This window comes from Meles meles, chromosome 12, assembly GCF_922984935.1.
Source record: "Meles meles chromosome 12, mMelMel3.1 paternal haplotype, whole genome shotgun sequence".
Classification (NCBI taxonomy): domain Eukaryota; kingdom Metazoa; phylum Chordata; class Mammalia; order Carnivora; family Mustelidae; genus Meles; species Meles meles.
Window position 1 is genome coordinate 2,082,657 of NC_060077.1, and position 20,670 is coordinate 2,103,326.

At 54.1% G+C, this 20,670-nt stretch overlaps 1 protein-coding gene across 10 annotated transcripts in view; it reads right to left on the reverse strand.

The window, feature by feature from the left end:
• Nucleotides 1–834: 834 nt before the first annotated feature.
• Nucleotides 835–20,670, reverse strand: part of UBE3B (ubiquitin protein ligase E3B) — a 52,462-nt gene continuing 32,626 nt past the window's right edge. For all 10 annotated transcript variants that reach the window (XM_046024236.1, XM_046024237.1, XM_046024245.1 and 7 more), the window contains 10 exons: nt 18,908–19,027; nt 14,412–14,588; nt 14,190–14,300; nt 11,907–12,044; nt 11,523–11,588; nt 9,777–9,835; nt 7,052–7,234; nt 6,429–6,540; nt 3,590–3,682; nt 835–2,603 (listed from right to left, as the gene is read on the reverse strand). In XM_046024236.1, coding sequence (XP_045880192.1) covers nt 2,412–2,603; nt 3,590–3,682; nt 6,429–6,540; nt 7,052–7,234; nt 9,777–9,835; nt 11,523–11,588; nt 11,907–12,044; nt 14,190–14,300; nt 14,412–14,588; nt 18,908–19,027 — 1,251 coding nt within the window. In that variant the 3' untranslated portion in view covers nt 835–2,411. The remainder of the gene's footprint in view (nt 2,604–3,589; nt 3,683–6,428; nt 6,541–7,051; nt 7,235–9,776; nt 9,836–11,522; nt 11,589–11,906; nt 12,045–14,189; nt 14,301–14,411; nt 14,589–18,907; nt 19,028–20,670) is intronic.

Sequence of the window (20,670 nt, forward strand, 5' to 3'; positions counted from 1 at the left end):
CTGGAAAATCTGCCTTCACGTGCTTGTGAGTTATGTGGATGGTTTTCAACGAACACACATCTACGGCTTGTATCCATTTCGGTATAAAACATGGAATCCCGGGCCGTGGCCGCCTCTGCAGAGTAGGTGGGAGGGACAAGAGCCCGGTGGTGCTGGAGGTGACCTGGGCTCTATCTGGAATGTGCTCGCTCTCAAAACAGAACTGGAAGCGAACAGAACATTGTCAGCTGCTACTAACTGCTTTGCCGGCGAGACTTGGGGGTCTGCTGTGCTTGCGTCTGAATCGCCCTTCCGCTGCGGGAGCCCCGTAAGCTCCAGGCGCCCCCTCATGAGCTACCCGGGCCCAAGGAAAGCGCCCCTTCTTCAGATAAAAAGCAGAACACAGCCATCGTGTGTGGAAGTACAAATTTAATAAAGCCTTTGACCACGTTTTAATCCCTAGGTTATCTATGAAACCAAAAAACCCCCCACGACTTTTTAGAGCCATCAAGAGCCATCGAAGTGTCAACAAACACCGGCCGTAAGAGCACAGATTCAGTGTTTTAGATAGTGCAATATTTCCAGCTACTGAAGAGAACAATTTAAATGAAATTACGAAGCACCCCTCCTCGTCAAAAGAACCAAAGAAGTTGGTGTCGGTGCTCAGAAACCACGCTCCCCGCAGCGCCACGCTGGCAGATCTGCGGCTGGTGCGAGTCAAGATGGAAGCATCCCTGCGGGCCGGCGGTCCCCTGGGCCCCCACATGAGTGCGCACGCCTGCTCCGCGCACACACACGTTCAGAGATCTTCAGAGGAGTCACGTGTTTAAAGCAGCAAATCCACAGAGTCAGAGGTTACTTACAAATCTTTAATAATAATAAATTCCTGTCTTTAAATTCTTTGCCATCTTTCCATCAAAGTAAAACAGAAATTCTGTTTTGCAGAAGCCCAGGGGCTCTCACAGAGCCAGGCTTGAGCCCGGGTAGGACACGGCACCTAGCGGCAACCTCTGAGGGAGGCCACGGAGATCAGTCCTGCCTACTTTGCCGCCAACATGAAGGTTTTTGCCAGAAGGTGTTCTGCTGCTTGGTAGAAAGCTGGAAGGCCCCAGGCGGCTCCACAGAACAGAGGAGGGACCAGGCACTCCCGGCTTCCGTCTTGGTGGTGGGGATGCCTAAGGAGCTTGACGAGGGGGGCAAGGGTGATGGCTGTCAACAAAGACCACGGACACGGCCTCTGTCTCAACTCCCTGGATCTAGAAAGAAGTTCTCATGACAAGGGCAGAGGAGCACAATGGGTTGGAAGAGAAAAATGAAGTAAAAAAAAACCCCAAAAAACCCAGCCCAGCATCTCCTCAGCCCTTCGAGCTTCCGTCAGTGCAAAGTGCCCCAGTTCCCCGTGCTGAAGAAAAACGAGGGGCAAGACCCAAGTTTCTTGGGATTTTACCATCAGTGGAGGGAAGCCACTGCCCCAACAGGCTGGGTAGCTCAGATAGTGTTCCTTACAAGACAAGAGCAGGGCAAAGAAGCAGGGGGATGGCAGCTGTCCCCTTAGGAATCAGCAGGCTTTGGGGAACAGCCAGCGCCCTCTGGAAACAGAGCTGCTCTTAAGGGCCAACAGGTACTTTCTCCCAAAGCCAGGCCGCCAGTGTGAACACATTAGATGGGATCGAGCCAGCGTGGGGCCTCCCAGCAACCCGGCCTGCTAAGGACTCAGAGCATCTGAGGCGAGACTGGGTGTGTGAGTGGGGCGGGGGGCACTGCCGCCATGGGGAATGCGTAGTTTCAAGGTGGGGGCAGCGCCCCGAACTTCCTGGGCTCTGCTGCCTTCCTGGCCGGCACCTCTGCTTCCCTGGGGAGCAGGCAGGCCTGGCTGTCTGCAGAGGCGCTGCTGTGGACGGGACGGAGGCAGACACTTTGTCAAGTGCATAGAGGCTTGGCGAGGCCTTACCTGAGTAAAGAGTTTTCAGAAAAGGAAGGAGAGCGTCTCAGTCCTGGTGGGCTCTGTGCACTCAGGGCTGTATCGTGAAAACCACTCTGGACCCTCAGAGTTCCGGGCACTCGTTCATGCACAGCTCACTCAGAAAGCTCAGGAAAGAAAAGACTCACCCCAAACCCAAACTATCAAAAGGAGAAGTCCCTCTGTGACCACAGGCCTCTGCTTCAGGCTTGGGAAAGCAGGAGAAAAGGACCAGCGCTGGCGGAACCTGGAGGTTTATTCTCAACACCCTTCCCATCAGTGTCACCTGGAGAGTGCTACGGAGTTGTCAGGTGCGTCCCAAGTAGTTGAGGCCACAGGGGAGTCTCATGGCTATAGAGAGTGCGAGGTCACCTGGCATGTGGGTCACCCACTCCCAGGGCGACCCTGCCCCCTGGAGCTGAAGGTCCCTGGGATCCCAGGAGCCGGCCAGGGCAGGCGGCGGGGGCAGGAGCTAGGAGAGCTCGAAGCCCGTGTTCATGCTGATGGCATAGCGCAGCTTTTCCCGAAGGGCGCTCTTCTTGCTGTAGTTGGGCAGCTTGAGCAGGTTGAAGCAGGTAGAGGAGGTGGGCAGACGGCCACCCGGCTCCCGCTTGCGGATGGTGAAGAAGCCCCGGAGGACACTGCCCAGGGTGTCCCCCGTGTCCTGCAAGCACACACCACAGCCTCGGTTGGGAGGCACCTGGCGAGGGAGCCCCGGGGGCTGCCGGAGCAGCGACCCAGGAGAGGACCTGGCTAGCCCCGGGCGTCGAGTGCAACAGCGGGGCCAGTGAGAGCGCTCTGCCACCCGAGGCTAGCCCCCCAACGGAGGGCACCTGGCCCCGAGTGCTGAGCGCACAGAAGCAGCCCCGTCCTGCACTGGTGATCCCTGTGTTAGGTAAGCGCTCAGAAAGGAGGCCTTCAGGTTAACTGCTAGTTACCGGTTAACCAACTTCCAAAGAGCCAGACTAGTGTAGACACACTTAAGGTCCAAAAACAGCCTCCCACTTCCTGCCGCCAGCACATGGCCCGGGGCAGACTGCAATGTGGGGCAGCCTTCCTTAAGACGACTGAGCCTTGTCTAGCATCACAGGAGGGACCTGGAGGCCAGCCTGCAGCATCCCGAGAGGCAGCTATGCGCCGAGGCCGCTGGGTTTTTGCCGGCGGGGGAGAGGGGCTGAGACGGTGAACCATGGCTGCTCTTCTAGCAACCCTCCATGGGACAGGACAACCTGAGGCGTTTGTTCTCTCTTGCAGTTGAGGAAACGATGCGGCCTGCCAGACAGCAAGGGCCAGCACGGGCCAGCACACAAGCCCTTGCCTGCCCCATTCCTAAGCCTTACCCCCTCCCCCAACTGCCTCTCAGCCTGGAGCCCCGCCAAGCCACCCGCTACTAAACTACCCCCAGGCACCCTTTCCTGAGGGAGGAGGAGAAAGGGACCCTGAGAGAGCTGAGGCCCCAGAGCAGCCCGAGTCCCAGGGCATCCTCTGGGGGCCCGACTGCTCTCCTGGCTGGAGCGTTGTGGAACTTTCTCACCCCGCTCCCAGGAGCCGCGCAGCCCACTCCACGGACCCAGACCGGTGTGAAGCTCCCCACAGCGTGCACAGCAAACCACCCCGAAGAGCGGGTGCCTCGCCCCCCAGCAGCGGTACCTGATCGTCTGACACTTCCACACAGCGGATGGAGAAGGGAGGCTTGAGGTAGGCGAATCCTAGGAGCGGGGGCCTGGAGCAGCTGGTCACAAACTGCAACACAAGGCAGGTTGAGGGGACAGAGTGGGGCTCTTGCTCCTCAGCAATACGCCCCTGGCAGGCGAGCTGTGCTTTTTTGCTTTCTCCAGTCACGGTATGACTGGAGGGTGGAAGGTGACAGACCGTGCATTCGGCTCAAGAACTGGTACATGTCTCACGTCTCCCTTAAGGGTGTTGTTCTTGAAGGTTAAAACACACGAAAGCCACACCAGCAGAGGTGACCGGTCATTTGTGTGCACCAGCCCAGGGGATGGCGGACAATGTGTAGCTGAACAGCTCAGAAACAACACAAACTCCCTTCACGGGACCCATCTCAGGGGGCCTGGCATGCGGGCCCTGGCGTAGAGAGACACCACGCACAGGAGCACTGGGCAGAGGGAGACGGTGGTGCACCTAAGCATGGCGCAGGAGGGCCGGCTCCCCTCACACCTGACTTCCTGCTCGGCTTCCCAGCCAGCCGGGGGACGGAGTGCAGGTGCGCTCACCTGAGCACCCTGGCCTGCTGGGTCACGGAGCAGTCTCTGCGCACTTTGTCCCTGACAGACAAACCTGCCCTCAGCACGCAATGATCAGGAGTCGGGCACCAGCAGGGCTGAGGGGGCGCACTGATGCCCCAGATGCCGAGAATGGGGCCTCTGGGCAGCCAGCCATGCACCCTTGTGACACTCCTGGGATTCCTTGCATCTTCCAAATGGCAGCACCTGTGTTATTTCCACACAGAGCAGCTCGTGTCTGCACAGAGGAACCGGACTGACTTAGAAGTCCGATGACAGACCCACAGAGGAAGTCTTAGAAAGCACCCGCTTTTTAGAATGGAACATCAATTAGAAACACTCTCCCTTCTCCGGGGGATGTACGGGCCTACTACTGGGCCTACTTCGTAATGCCAAGCCGCGCTTCAAAATTTCACGGCAAGCTGCGTGTTTGGCTCTTAATGTAACTATTACCATTGAAACAGCGTTTTAAATGGCTGTGAGATTCCTGAGGGCAACCAGAGAGTTTTTGCGCAGCAGGTTTCAAAACTGTTCTTACACCAAGTATCGATGCTACTACTCAGCAGGGTTGGCTTTCCACCAACCAAAGCACAGCAGCAGCTCCTACGAAGAAAGCAGGGCTGAGCTCCACACTTAGCGCTCTGGGACCCGGCCTCATCGCGTCACTCCTCGGGAGCTGTGTGATTCGCTGTTTCAGGGATGAGGAGACAGACCCAGAAGAGCCCATGCCTACCCCAGTTCAGGCCGCTCAGACCTGCCACGTGCCGCAAGCCAGGGCTGGTCAATGGAGGGAGTGCGGCTTTCACCCCCCTGGGACGGGAGGTGCGGGAGCAGAGGGCATAGGAAGCTGCCATCTGCGGGCGTGACATCTGAGAAAGCAGAGTCAGGGCCACTCCTGTACAGCGGGTGTGTCTTCTACCTGTCGCCGGGGCCTGGCTGCAGGAACAGCAGGTCTGGGGACCGGCTCTCCAGAGACGGTGAACCTGCCCACTGTGTGGGACAGACTGCACACAGTCAGGAACCACGGGCTCTCTCCTCTTTCTAGGAGAGACAGGGGGAACGGCTCAATAGGTCGGCAGGGGGTGTTCTGCCTGTAAGAGGTGCTGCTGAAAAATCAGACTTGATTCTCTTGAGAATTTTTGGAATTATGTCTACCTGCCTACCCCAAGCCCTTCAAAACCCATAGGGACGAGCCGGGCATTTCTGCGTCTGCGAGTGGGGGCCTCCTTGATAGGAATGAACTCTCCTCAGAATGACAAACCAAGGAGAAAGAAAACCCGCTGCCCTTCCAACTGGCGACACTGTTTGTGCTGCCTCAACAACTGGGGTCACCAGAGACCATTCTCGAAACCCAAATGCCAGTGGAAAATAGCTCAAGGCACTTAAATGTACCCCCAGAAGATGACAAAGTGTTCATGGTAAAATATCAAATAGGAGAGCGGGTGGCAAAGTGAGGATTCCATCTTTAAACACATGCACACGTGTGTAACAAGTACAGACAAGCGTGCATGTCGTCCACCGTCCCGTAAAAGGCTTCACCAACGTAACAGGAAACAACACGGTGGCGTTGGGGGGATGTTCTGAATGTTTACCATTTCAAAGACACCAGTATAAGGGAACTGGTTAATGTCAGCCATGTTTGCAGAAACACACACTGCTCTCAGCCCACTCGATCACGTGTGTTTTACGTGTGGCACTGCACGCTTCACACCACTGAGAAAGGGTATACAGAGGCAGTCCCGGGACAGTAGGAACAGAGACTCAAAAGTCTGCCTGTCTGGCTCAGTTGGCGGAGCACGTGACTCGATCTTGGCGTTAGAAGTTTGATCCCCGCGTTGGGTGTAGAAATTATTAAAAAAAAAAAAAATTAAAAAAATTGCTTGTCTGTAATTTTAAGGTAATAAACACCATTTGCTTCTATAAACGAAGGAAGAAACGAGATGTGAGCAAGGCCAGCACCAGCGAAGGGGAGGACGGAGTACTGAGGCCAACGAGCTCATGCCCACACAGGCCTGTCTTTGCAGAGAGGTGCGCAGCAGCTCTGGGGCCCGTGTGACTCAGCCTCACCTCTGGCCTGTCTAGTTACTGCTTGACCCATCACGGAGGTGGCCTATGTCAGAGGATACGCTCATGACAGGAGATCCTCTTGGTAAGGTTTTTTTCCCCAGTGTAAATTCTTACATCAAGTGGCCTTTAGGTTTACGAGAATTATCTATGAATGCACATCTAGGTAACATATAAAATACCTTCAGAAACATGGCTCTCTCATCAGGTGTGAAGTCGGAGGCCAGAATATCCCAGAGCCAGATGATGACCCTGTGACTTCCATGAAAGCCACCGTAGTACACCGTGTGCTTCCTGAAAACAATGCAGACAATGCGCTCAACCACACGTTCCAATGGGCGCTCACAGACCCAGGCAGGGACGGACTTTAGCCAAGTGGCACAGCCAGCTCTGGCAGGCCTGGGTGACTCCTGACTTCTCTTAAAGGAAGATGCTCATGCCTCCATGACCCACGGCCCTGGAAGCTGAACCGGTGGGGACCTCAAGAGCTGTGCGATCCTGTGACTCGCAAACAAGAGCTGACAGGAGGTACTGCCCTGCCATCTCCCAGAATTCTGGAGAGCCCAGCCGTCCCTGACACCCGCTTAGTCTCTGCTTCCACTTCTGAGTCTCTAGGCAGCCAAGTGGGGGACCTTCTGTTCCAGAGCGATTTGCCCAGGGATCAGGGAGGAGTACCCTTGGAGGTAGGCTTCTGAAACAGGAGGAGCCCAGCAAGGGGACAGCTTGCTTTCCGGGAGGCCAAAGATTTCACTCATCCACCCCCACTCCCCGGCCCCAACCAACCAACCAACCACTCGTTGCTTACTTTAAATCTTCCAGATCAATCTCAGCATTGTCACCAGAGATGAGACGCTGTAGCTCAGGGGTTGAGAACATCCGGGTCCACTCGGGCTTGATAATGGAGCGGAATCCGCTAATGAGGGCAGCTGTCTGGTTTTTGATTTGAGTGTGCATCCGAAAATGTGCCATCAGATGGATGTAGCTAATCCTGTCACCAACAGGAGCAGAACAGTGGGAATTAACAGGCCAGTGGGCTGAAAGAGGAGTCCAGTCATTTCGGGACCACTTCACAGAAACACCAGCGGTACCAGGGTGTTTCACCAGACGACAGCGATGCCAGCCAGCCCTTCTGACGCGCTCAGGGCATTACCTCATTCACTCCTCCCCCAAAACTCGGGGGTCAGACATAGGCGAACACCCACTGTACCAAGAACCCAAGTGAGACTTTCTCCAGGTAAGGAGAGGGCCCTTCTCACTACAAAGGGTGCTTTTTGGATTTCTATTTAATTTCATCCAATTAAGAGAGAATTCCGTCCTTTAGTAAACTTTAAAACAGAGAAAAAAATGGTTTCATGAGGAAACCTCCATCAAAGCCATACTAATCTGGACCAAGACTCTAAGCCATGAAAAGTAAGCCTGAGGAAAGTTGTGACCAAATGCAGCTGGCTTACACTTAATTCGACAGGGAAGTCAGGGCACTAACAACAGTTCCGAGCAGATGGTCTTCTGGGCCTGCTTTTCTGAGCACAGTGACCTCATCTACGACTGTGTAAAATACAACACAAACCTTTTGAACAGGTTAAATCCAGTCTTGCTAGTGTGACTGGTTTTTTTTTTTTTTTTTATATTTTTTATTTATTTGACAGACAGAAATCACAACTAGGCAGAGAGGCAGGCAGAGAGAGGAAGAAGCAGGCTCCCTGCGGAGCAGAGAGCCCGATGCGGGGCTCGATCCCAGGACCCCGAGATCACGACCTGAGCCGAAGGCAGAGGCTTTAACCCACTGAGCCACCCAGGCGCCCCGTGTGACTGGTTTCTTGGCAAAGAACATGGGCCCAGCCCAGGTATGGTTCTCCAAATCCCAAATTAGCACAGTCCAAATAATTTTACCCCAAAGTGCTCACACCTGAGTTTCTGACCTTGAAAATGCGCCTATTTAAAAAAATTATCCAGTGGCAGACTTGCACACTGAAACACTAAATACGAATTTTTCCATGATCGATATCCCTTCCATACACGCTTCGAGGCAGGGTGCTGCTGTTGTTCTGTTTTACCAAAAGAGAGAGGGGGACTTTGGAGGTCTCTCCCATTTAATGCCCACCGAGAAGTGCAAGATCAAATATCACTCCTGAGGAGAGTGGAACCAGCCTTGCCAGGCCTTTTAAGACCTTCTGTTGAACTGAATCCCCTCACCCTTATGCTGAGAACATGTAAGAGTTTGTGAAGTGGCTTTCCACATAGGTCAGGCAGGATGGGAGTCTCCCTGTAGCACAGGCTGCGCCGGCCTGCTGCTTCTGGCTGTGACCCACGCTGCTCCTAACATCACCGCCCAGGCCAAGCTTGGCGAAACATGACTGATCTGGGGGTGATGGGGTCTATGGGACATGTCACATAGCTGACGCTGCTGACATTCACTGCTGTCATTAACTGAGCCCCCCCCCCCCCGAATCAGACATCCTAAAAGGTATCTTATATGCATCAGCTCAGAGAAGCCCTCCGAAGGGATGGTTATACAGGCACACAGCAGGGAGCAAAGGGACTCGGCCCTGCTCTGACACCCCCGGGCAGTGCCATCCAACCTGGGCTCCTGGCTCTTTTCTCAGTTGTCCAACTAATGCCGCGTGGCTGGAAGTCAAAACTGGTATCCTTCCAAAACGAGGAGAATCAGGCCGGCTCTTCTGACCACACTGACCGTCTAAATAAAAGCTTCGCAAACAGGCGGACTGACCCCCCAACCTGACCCGAGAGGGGCGGGACGCTTGGGCTGCAACATGCATCTGATCCAAGTGACTCGCCAGGTGGGACTGAGCTCTCACCTGTCACTGGGAGAGTGATGCTCAGATTAACAGTTCGGATGCTCGGCTGAGCCTGGCGGCGGGAGAAGACTGACAGATTGACCAAAGGGCCAGTATCTACCCCTCATGCCAGGCTCTTCTGTTTTAATGAGGCGGGAACAGCACGGGGAGAGACAGTGCACTGAAGAGTTCTGCTTCTAGGTACCAAAGAGGCTGCCATTTATGATAAATTTCTAAAAGCCTGTTATCTGTGACAATAGCTGCCGGGCCTCCGAGTCCCCCCACGTCTAAGGACCTGTCTGTGGCATTTGAATTCATCACTGTGTCTTCTCAAGAACAGCGTTTTATACAACTGCCACATGCTATCATTCCAAAACGATCTGCCCCTCCAAGGTGTCTTTCTGCCTCCAGGCCCTGTGGGTTCAGGACTACGTGCCTGAGCAGCTCAGAATCCATTTGTCTGCATCTCAAGCCGTCATTAAATTCCTAGGAACACCGTGGCCTGGGTGCCTCTGACCTTAGATGTGCTACTGCAAAAAATAAATTGTCAATTCTTATTTTGCAAATCGAATTTAATACAATTTTGGCCTATGAACTGTAACCAGTAAATTCCATTATGATATTTATGGCCTCTTTCTACTTCAATTTATCTTAATAAATTCTCAAAGTAAGACCGGAGAGCCAGAATGAAGTCTTTTCAAGTGCTGACCTTAAAAATCTAATTGCTATACTCACTTATTTTCATTCGTAACAGGAATGGTCTTCCCTCCAGGAATCAGTTCATGGCAAACAAGCTGGGGGAGAAGATGGGGAGCAATTACTCGAGAGGATTCTACTGGGGAAATAAGGCTTCCTGAAGATGAAAGGGCCCGCCACTGATGTCCGTAATAACAGAACGAAGATGGGACATGTTTTGGAATAATCATTTTCACAAGAAGCCAGAGCTTAACTATCAACAAGCAGACCCTGCACGATCAATATGGAAGACTTCTTCTCCTCTGATCCTCATTAAGACATTCATACTGAGGCTTCAAAATGTTGTGGAGAGGACCACGTTTACATGAGGAGCACAGTTAAATGCTGGTACAACCGTAACCTGGAATGTGCAGCTATTAAAAAATCTGAGGAGAACGTGCATTTGTTGAGAAGGTGGGGAAGAAAAGAATACGCAATAACGCGCACGGTAAGATGCCATTTCTGGGAAACAGGTGCCTCGGAGAGAACTGACAGCACATGATGGCACAGCAGCAGCAGAGCTCTCCGGGCGCGGGCGCTCATCTTCTAGTGGGATCTGCGGTGAGTTTGCATTATTTCAATCATCAGAAGAGAAAATTCTCAGGAGGAAGGCTCAAAATCTGATTAAAGATTTGAAAACCATGGGCTCAAGTATTTTCCTCAACTTCAGGCATTTCTGGGGTCACCTAAAAAATCAAAGAATGCATAACTTCAAAGCTAATTTTAGCAGAAACTCTACTAATAGGATATCCTGAGTCTCTGATGATGCAGAGAGGAACGATCGTGGCCTCTAGGCCTACCGCTGCTAACACCTTGGGGCAATCGGAGGACTCTGAAGCTGGGGCTTCTGACAAACCCCCAGCGTGGTATTTCCCAGACAGGGCTCTAGGGAGCGCCTGGTCCATGGGCTATTACTTGGAGAACCTCGGAGAACCACTCTGGGGGAAGGCGGAGGCTCCTCCCTCACAGGACGGTCAGAGCGCTCCCACACCAGCATGCTAGGGGCTCTCTGCAGGGTGCGGCCTGTGGGAGTTCACGGCGTCACGCTGGTCCCAGAGAAGCGGGGCTCAGGGAGACTGAGGGTCCTCTTGGAGGTGATGCAGGCTCAGCTCCAAGAAGTCAGCTCTGCACTACGCAGCCCTAGGTCCGGTTTTCCTCGCAGCCCTCAGAACACGGGCACACAGAGGCTCACGCAGGTGTCCACTGGGACATCTCTGGAGGGTGCAGAGGGCACTTCAGGGAAAAGCCAAGAGGCAAACCCTGGGAAGAGACGCCTCTGCTGCCACAGTGTTGACAGTCTTTTCTCCCTGCTCTGCTCTATAGGACGAGCTGGAGCAAGGACTGGATTCTGTTCGAGCCACTTCTCTGGTGGCTTCTTCCCCTCTGCAAATCACAAGCCTCTGTGTGTGATGGCTAATCCTCACCATGGCAACGAAAAGCAATGTTACAAATGGGGAATTAGAGCTCCCATCAGGAATGACCCTAAATGTGATCTAAGCAACGCGGGGTCTCTGTGGGGAGCTCTCTGAGGGCCTAGCAGGCAAAGGCCAGGTCAATTAGGAATGGAAGGGGGAACAGCTCCCTTGTTGGCGAGGCAGGAATTGGGGGATGGGCGAGGGGGCCAGGCACCAGAGGACAGGCAGCACTGGTTTGTGGACCTCCTGGGGAAAAAACCAAGAATGGGGTAGGTCCCAGGAAGCCAGTGGAGGGCGGCAAAGAATTGCTCAGCCATAGAGGCCGACCTACCTGACCCATGACGTCCTCGTCGTACGACAGAGTCAGGCCCAGGTCAGCAATGTCCCCGTCATAGCGCTAATGCAACAGAGAAGAGGCAAGTGTTGGGACCCAGCAGGCCATATCCTTGAAGGCTGTACCACATCCCGTCCTACCCGGTACTGCGTGGGCAGGACCACCGTGGCTGCCACCAGGCCTGAAGCAAAGGCCAAGGCCGCTTGTCACTGTGAGCAAGGAGGCAGGAGTGCCCAGAAGGGGACAGGGGAGCCTCCGGCAGCTACTGAGTGGGCCCTGTCCCAGAGCAGGAAATCGCCTCCCGCCACACAGGAACCCCGAGGCTTTCCCTTGACAGAGTGGACACCAGCCTGCAGCTACGCCCCTCCCTGTCACACTGACCTTAATGGAGGTGAGGTTTTTATAGAACTCCGAGTCCAGCGAGGGCAGCTCGTCCACGGAGCTGTAGAAGATGCTGTGGTGGTGCCCGAGCAGCTGGCTCAGGAAGAAGGATGCGAAGGGCACGTCCACCACAATTCCCTACGAGAGGGGAGATAGGAGCTTGCCGTCTGCCACGTAGGATCCCATCTCAGTGACCCTGTTCGGGTGGCTGGGGCTGAAGAGGGGCTCTGAGGGCGCCAAGGACATCGCTAGTGCTTCCTAAACTTTCAAGGCAGAGACCGGTACCTCCCAACACAGGACACTGCCAAGCGCCTCTGAGGGGCCAGCAGAGCACAGCAGGTAAGGGCACAGGCTTCGGAGCTGCACCGCTCAGGGATCCAGCCCCAGCTGCACTGCTGCCTGGCTGCAGGCCGTCGATCTCTCACCTGTAAATGGGGACTGGCACAGCCTCCCAATTTTAAGGTTTAAATGAGCAGGGTGGAGAGGAATGCAAAGCATCGGCTCTCCCTTGGATCCAGGGCAGGGGATGTCTCCAGGAGAAAGACCTATCCAAGCTGGACCTAAGCAGCACAAGGCCTCTCGTACAAGCCCCACAGGGATGCCCCGGGGAGGGAACAGAGAGCTCTCTGCACACAGCACAGCGTGCAAGGGAGGGAAAGGGAGGGATCAGGGCCAGATCTGGAGGGGCCTCCTGAGGCTCCTGGAGTCTGAACTCTATCTGGAGGGCAGCAGGGAGCCCCAGGAGAGCTCTAGGCAGGGATGTGCCAGGTTGTACTTGGTGTGGGGAATGGACCAGAGGAGGAAGACAGGAGGCAGGGATGCAGCAAGGAAACCACTGCTGAATGCTGGGGAGAAGAGGCAGACTGTTCCAGGTGGAGGGAAGCATGCAAGTCGGAGAGATTTAGAAGGGCCAGGGGCTCAGGCTCGATGATGATCTGTTTCAGAGGACAGCGAGGGTTACGTGAGTTAAGGCATGCTACTCCTCACATGGGGCCCAGCATGTCCTAATTTCTCTGCCCTGTTACTGCTGGAGAGGGAGGAGACAGACGCTGGGTTCAGGGGAAAAGGGAAAGACATTCACAGAAGTCACTGGTCTGACTCTTGTGGCCATATCACCGCTACATGTTTAAAAAAGAGAAGTGTGGCATATGGCCAGGGACATCCTCATCGGATTTCTTTTCTAAATGGGAATCAAATGAGAAATGGTCTCCATTTTGCAGAAGTGGAAAGAGAAGTACAGAAAAGGAGCCCAGGCCCCTGCAACCGATCTAGGGATGGTGGCAGCCTGAGGGAGCCTGGGCAGGAACGCAGATGGGGCATCTGCCAGCATCCCGGCCAGGGACTGAGGCCACGGACACCAAGAATGCGGATGCTGGCCCCCACATGGCCTCTCTTCCTGCCTCCCTCCATTTGCCCCAGCCACCGGCTCTGCCTCCCCCAGGATTTGTGCCGGGTGAGAGGGGAGTACTGCTCAGGCAGTTTGGGAGTCCACTGTGAAGGCCACAAGCTCCTGCTACAGCTTTCCTCCGGCCTGGGGAGCAGGACCCTTAGGGTGGGGACCAAGTCGGCTCGCAGTCGACAGGGATCAGGAGCTGGGTGGGCCGCTCCTGCCGCCTACACAAGTCCACGCCGCCCTGACCCCACGAGACCGACGAGCCAGGCAGCGCAGGAGGTGTCTTAACTGTCTTAGCTCATTTACTCTCTGCAGCAACCCAATATTATAGCTTTTATTGTCCCTACTTCCTCTGAACAAGAACGAGAGCCTACAGAAATACATGGGCCGCACTTGCCCAGTCCCTGGCTAGCCAGGGAAGACCGGTCTTGACCTGCTGTCCTGCTCTGGTTCGTAGGCAACACCGAGATGCCTGTGGCTTGCTCAGAAGCACTCACTCCAGTAACAAAGGATTTAAGACAACAGCTGTAACAACTATCACACCCCACAAAATGCTGCCCTCCTACAATGGGACCATGCTGGCCTGGGTTCTACCGCTTAACTAGCGCTGAGACTCTAGAAAAGTGACTTCTTGAAGCCTCACTTCTGTCACCAATAGGTAAATGGGACCGTGGCAGCCAGGCCACAGGACGGGCAAGAAATGAAATGACACAGCACGTGGAAAGCACCCAGTGTTTCTGTCCATAATCTTGGGTCCCGTCCTCTTTCTTGGGCTCCATCCTAATAGGGACTTTATGTGGCTGGGCCCGGCCAGGACACCGTGCACCAAGTCCCCGGGACTTCTAGCATCTTGTTTTCCCTCCCGGTGCAACGCTCCTGCATGTGCCTACCTCGTACACGGCCTTCCCCAGCATCTTGCCCACAAACTCGAAGAGTTGCAGGTAGTTCTCGTGAATGTAGGACGTGGGCGAGGGGTAGAGCCTCTCGTCCCCACTGGTTGTCTGCAAGGAAGAACAGAGAGAGGCAGGGAGCCCACGGGTCTGGCGCTTCGCTTCTCACTCCTCACCGAGATTTTGGCTGCCATCAGCCCTCCTCCTGCGCCCCTTAATTACCTTGAATAGATTGAGCGCCGGGTCGAACACCCTCTTAATGATTTCCTCCAAGAACTCCTTGAAGACGCCGTCCTGGTCAATACCTGCCTCATCCACGCCGAGGTCGTTGACAAACTTCACGCGGATGACGCCCTTCATGGCGTGCTGGGAGAGCTGCCGGAGCTGCTCGTAGCCGTCCTGCCGAGGGCAGAATGGCAGCCCATTAGGAGGGGGAGGCCCTCTGCCCAACTCATGGCTGCTGCTCCAAGGCTCCAGCCTTCCTGGCATCGTAACTAAACATGCGAGTCAGGATGTGGGGTATGGGCACAGGCAGTTCTCACCCACTTGTAAATGAGCCTGTTACAAGGGAAACTCATTTGGGGGCTGTGACTCCACTGCTCCGTGGCAAGGGGAGGCCGCCCCTGAGAAGACACAGAGCACGGAGGTGGGTAAGGCAGGTAAGATGAGCTGCGACAAGCTCATGGCCGTCAAAGACAGAAGTAACTGGGACAAGACCCCACCCATTTTAATGCAAAGACTAACTTATTTAGCTCACGATAAAAATCAGTCAAACTCAGACCCCTACAAGATGAAAAATGAAAATAGCCTCCCCCCGTCAACGCCTGGTAGCCTTCCCCAGGTCATGAAAGGCCTGGGTGAGTCAGGCTAAGGAATTCAGGGCCCACCTGGAGGGCAGTGGGGGGCCACAGAAGAGTCCAGGCAGGGTGAGATGTGACGGACTTTCTCAGAAAGATCTTTGTTGGCAGCAGAGCAAACAGATGGCAGGGACAAGGATGCGGGAGTGATGCTGGGCCCACACGAGGCAGGGGGAGGAGGGAGGAGCCCCGCACAGCCCCTGGCCAGCAGCCAGCCGAGGCACGCAGCCATCCACCCAGAACTCTAGTATGTGACTTTAGTGTTCTTGTACTCCATTATCTTGTTTAGTCTGCTTCCCAATTCTAATCTGTTGAGGTCTTCGGGCTCCTGGTTCTGTCACCTAACGTGTTCCTGGCATCAGCAAGCTTAGTTTAGGTTTTTGTTTTCGAGGAGTGACCGTCAGAAGCAGTGCTGAACAAGACCGCGGCCAGGGAGGAGCCTTCTGGTCCAAGACGAGAGGCCCTATCTTGGGGGTGCAACCGAGCTCTTTAGATACTGTCGTGTAAGGAGGAAATCCAATGCAATACCCCACTGAGGCCGCCCCACGGGTCTCCCTCCCAGTTACAGCCGTGGTGCCGTCAGACATTCTGCAAACACGAGACAGACCCTCTCCACGGCAGCCACCTGCCTGCCGGCCTGATCCCTTATCACAAAGCACACGGGGCCAGAATGCCAAGAACTGCTTTGGGGAACTCTTGCCGCCTTCCTGCTGATCATACTCCCCTCATAATGCAAAGGACTGTCTCTGGTGGCTTTTTTTTTTTTTTTTTAAAGATTTTATTTATTTATTTGACAGAGAGAGATCACAAGTAGGCAGAGAGAGGAGGAAGCAGGCTCCCCGCTGAGCAGAGAGCCCGATGTGGGGCTCGATCCCAGGATCCTGAGATCATGACCTGAGCCGAAGGCAGAGGCTTTAACCCACTGAGCCACCCAGGTGCCCGCCCTGGTGGTTTCTGATCTTATCCTGGAGTTAAGCTCCCAAGCTAGAGAGCCCATAATAACGAACTCTGGAAGGCAGAGGCTTTGGGTGTGCAGTCCCGAGAAGCACCTGAGAAGTGGAAGTCTGAGAACCACTGAGTGAGATGAAAAGCAACAGAACACAGGAAGTCAGCACACAGCTGCAGCAGAATGGTTAAACTGTTCTGCCTGCGTTTACGGTAATTATCCTGGCACAGAGTCGCGGATGGGTGGAGAATTCCAGCACGTTCTTGCTTGCCTGCAGATTTCCTCCATTCTGCTCTGAGATGATGCCTCCCTAAGCTGACTTCGCGTTGGCAGGGGTGCCAGGATCACGCCGATTAAATGAGATGGTGTTACGTGCAGGCACTTAGCACGTGGCTACATGCGAGGCAGGTGCTTAAGAAATGTTCACTGAAGTCGAATCCTACTTCTTCTTCAGCCCCACACTGGCCTTTTCTTTGAAGAGCTGTAGAGCAGAATGTGCCAGCTGCCTCCTCTGACAAAACTGCCTGCTTAGCCCTCTGGGCACGAGCGTCAGTATGCGAGAACTGGATCTGCGTCCTTCCTTCTGGAAGGTGAACGGGAGGAGGGTATCCTGCACCTCAAGGAGCAGAGGCAGAGTACTCTGACCTGGGGATGAGACTGGCTCATGAGAGCCCAGCTCTCCCACTGAGACCTCCGTGAGTGTGACTGTGAATCCCAGTTCTGCCTGTGACTGCAGGGACAGGGCTGGGCAGAGGATGGTTTATGGTTCCTTCTGGTCCTGACAGGCTATGGTCCCAGCCCCAGTTCACCCTCTGTGAGGGGAAGTCTTCCTGCTAAGACTTCAGACTAACACCTGCACGGGCAGTGCGGAAAAACCACCTTCAGTGAAACTACAGAGGAGGAGACTGGATAAAAGGCCAGAATCGCACAGGAACGTCTAAGATCAGTTTTTTGATGCCCCCTTGTGTCCAAATCAAGCAAATGCCACTGGGCTCCCCTCTCACAACCAAACCAGCAGGTGACAAGAACTAGGGTAACTGAGTGTGTGACTCTCTCCTGCTTCTAGTTCAAAAGGAACAACAGTGGGGCGCTTGGGTGGCTCAGTGGGTTAAAGCCTCTGCCTTCAGCTCAGGTCATGATCCCAGGGTCCTGGGATCGAGCCCCGCGTCGGGCTCTGCTCAGCAGGGAGCCTGCTTCCTCCTCTCTCTGCCTGCCGCTCTCCCTACTTGAGATCTGTCAAAAAAATAAATAAAATCTTTAAAAAAAAAAAAAAAGGAACAACAGTAATCTGTTTCATGACAAGATGGACTCAAAGGGAATATAAAAAAAAAAAAAGCAGACTTGGCCAGGAACAGACCGACAGCCTGAGGGCTGTGTTTGAAGAAGCAGGCCCGGGGTAACCAGAGCATGCGGGGAGTCTCCCACAAGCAGTAACACTTGAGGAGGGAGCCAGAGACTCCATCACTCTCAGGACACACACCTGTCTCTACCACACCAGCCTTCCTGCTGGTGCCAACCACGTCTGAGAGGGACGGGGGACCTTAAGGGACGGGAGGAGCAGGTGGTCTCTTTTGGAGGGGGCACAAGTTCCCCAGCTGCCCAGCCCTCTCTACTGCTCGCCAGCCCTGAGGCTGGATGTCAGGCGTCATCGGCCCGCTCACAAGCGGGGCTCTTCCTTAAGCAGTTGTCTACACCGAGGGTGTGTTTCAAGAAGAGCAGGAGGGAGCAGGGTAAGTCGTGTTGCTCAGCGTGCAGACGAGATGCTCCTACACGGACACACTCAGCCAGCCTGACCCATCCCCATGACCAGCAGGGTCCCTGGAGGCACTTAATCTCTTCTCTCTACCTTTAAGAATGTCAAAAACATCTGGTTACCACACGCTGCCTCTCCCCAGCAGACCCCTGTGTCAATTGCCAAGGTTCAGGGGAACTAAAAGCAGCTCTCTAGCGAAAGCGTGAATGCCCGAGGGGTAAATAAATTGTGGGGGAAGGGGAGGAAGGGCTGCTGCCAGTGCCACTTGCTGGTGCCTGGCTAAGTGGCCATGTGGCCACGTGCCATCCTGGGATCCCACGACTGCCCTGTGTTGCAAAATGTGCTAATGAGGGGCTGTGGCTAGAGCCAGAGAGAAGGTCCGAAGAGCAAGCAGGGGCAACTATATCAAGTCCAGCCTCTCCTGGGCATGTGGACTTGGGGTTCAGTCACCAATTCGACCACTGGCAGGCTCAGCACATTTGGGTAGGCTCCACACTGCACAACCCTGGCCGGGGGTGGAAATGGCACACAGTAACCTCATAGGCACATACATTTACTATAACAACATTCCAGTAGATGGTAGTCAGTGTCGTGTTCTGACAAATTCATTCAGTTATTACGATTTTCTGACATACAGAGGTAAAGTGTTCTGAAGACAGGCACCAGTCACCGGCAGGTCACACTGGACACTGGGTTTGGCTGAGGCAGGCCACTTCCCTGTTTCTCCAAAGTTCCCATCTACGAAGAACTCCTAGCTGTGCAGTAAATGCACCCCCCACCCCATATGACTCAGTAAACTTGCTACCTACACTCCAGCCCCAACATTCACAGTTGGGAGTCTGGGCAAGATGTCTCCCAGGGCAAAGGGAGTTTGCAGACATGAGAACACCCTCATGCAGCACTGCCTGTCCTCATTGCAAAGAGCACAGTGTCTCATGTTCCAGCCCTGGGGCCCTCATGGGGAAAAGGCAGGGAAATCCCACACTATGGGTTCCTGGCACCGAGGGCACGTTTAACCAGGCAGCTCTCCGGACGACAGGACCAACAGCCCCATTCCAACCCCGAGCCTTAACTTCAGTGCTATCAGATCGAGGAGTGACAAGAATGGTTGGAGGCAACAGATCATGCACTGAAAGTCCACCTCTCTGGATGGGCTTCTCACCTCCAGCATCCGGGACCTTCGGATAGTGATGTGAGTGACATGGGGAGAGGCCGAGCTGGTCTCCACGAGCCCTAGCTTCTCCTTCTCCTTGGTGACCATGTTTCGAAACAGGAGAACTCTCTGAAATGAGCAAAGGTGAGACCAGAAACTAGGTCAACAACTGATGATTCCTGAAGACACACCATACAAGATCAGTGAAACGAGTCATGTTGAGAGGCAAGCGGAATGAGATGCTCTGATAAGTGCTGCAGGTTAGAAGTATCTTTGGAGAATAGTAGACGTTCCCCTAAAATCTGGGGAATTAGATATTATAGCTAAATACATGCCAAGGAAGAAAGGTTGCAGAAAGAACAGCCTGGCTGCAGCCAGAGTCCATGTAACAATGGTCTGAGAGAACATCGTTCTCATTCAGTTGACAAACCACTACAAAAACCTGGTGGCAGGACAGGTCACCCAGGGTGCTTTACAGAGCTGTGCTTGCTTTGAAGTAGATCAACGTCATGAGTTGCAAAACAGAAACATTTCAAAGATAATTCTTTTCGCGGTCAGAAATTAAAAAAAAAAAAAAAAAGATCCCACAGAATAAAGGTCTCTGACCTCAAGCACACCAAAAGCCGGCCCACCCCCCACCCCTACCCAGTAACATTTCTCAATCACTGTTAGAGAAGAACCCTCTCTCCCCCAATGGTCAAGACCCTGAAAAGCCCCTTGTAGGAGAGCACGACCCTCTGCCCCATCCTGAATATGAGAACCACGGCTGTAAAAGCACTCAGATGATGACAGCTGAATGAGAAATAAATCCAAAGACTGCTCTCTTGTTTTTTTTAAATGGGAATCCCCTCCAAAGTCAAAAGTTTTGTTAAATACAAACAGGACAGTCAGAGCAGTAACAATGGTAGTAAGGATTAACTGCATACAGGGGAGGCTAGTGCGTTCCCATTTGATCGTTTAACTGGCCATGAAGTAAATACAGCTGTAGCAGGAATGGCCTCCCAGGGAGGAGGAACGTTATTTAGCAGAGGGATTACTTCTCAGCAGAGCAGCCTGATGCAGCTGGTGGGCGAGTCCAGAAACAAGGATTGACGTGCTCAGAGTAGTACCAGAAGCTCCAGGGGTTCCAGGACAACATGGAGGGGAAGAACAGACTGAGCGACAGTGAGGGCAGCTGTGATGGGGTGAAGGCCACCGTTGCCTGTCCCGTCTGTGTAGGGGGACTGCTGACTTCCAAAACAGGTCTTTCGTGAGCTGCGGGGCACAACCGCTTCCTCTGCCCCCAAATCTGTAGAACAATCACCTGCACATGAGGCAGAAGAGCTTCCCATCTGGGTGAACCCAATACGGGGCAGAGACCTCATACCCGGAAACAGAAGTGCAGAGGTGGCCGAGGGACTGCCCGTCTCCCAGGAATCCCCGGACAAGGTCCTGATTTCCGTGGGGGCGTGGAAGACGGTTGAGGGCAACTGTAAGCAGGGCTCAAGGGGCTGAGGCCTCAGTGACCACAGGAGATGTCTGGGAAAGGACCCACTGTGCAGATGAAGAAACTGACTCACTCACCCAAGTCGCAGAGCGTGGACAGAGGAGCCAGATTCAAACCCAGGACCCACACATAGCCCATCACACCACACAGCCCCTGCCCACCCCACAGGGCTTAGGCCTTTTAGGCACAAACAGTAGAGGAAGGACTCAAGGCCCAGTCGGGAGATGAATCACACAGACGAGTAGAAGCTACGTAAGACGGCACAGAGAATGAAGTGCTGTGTATG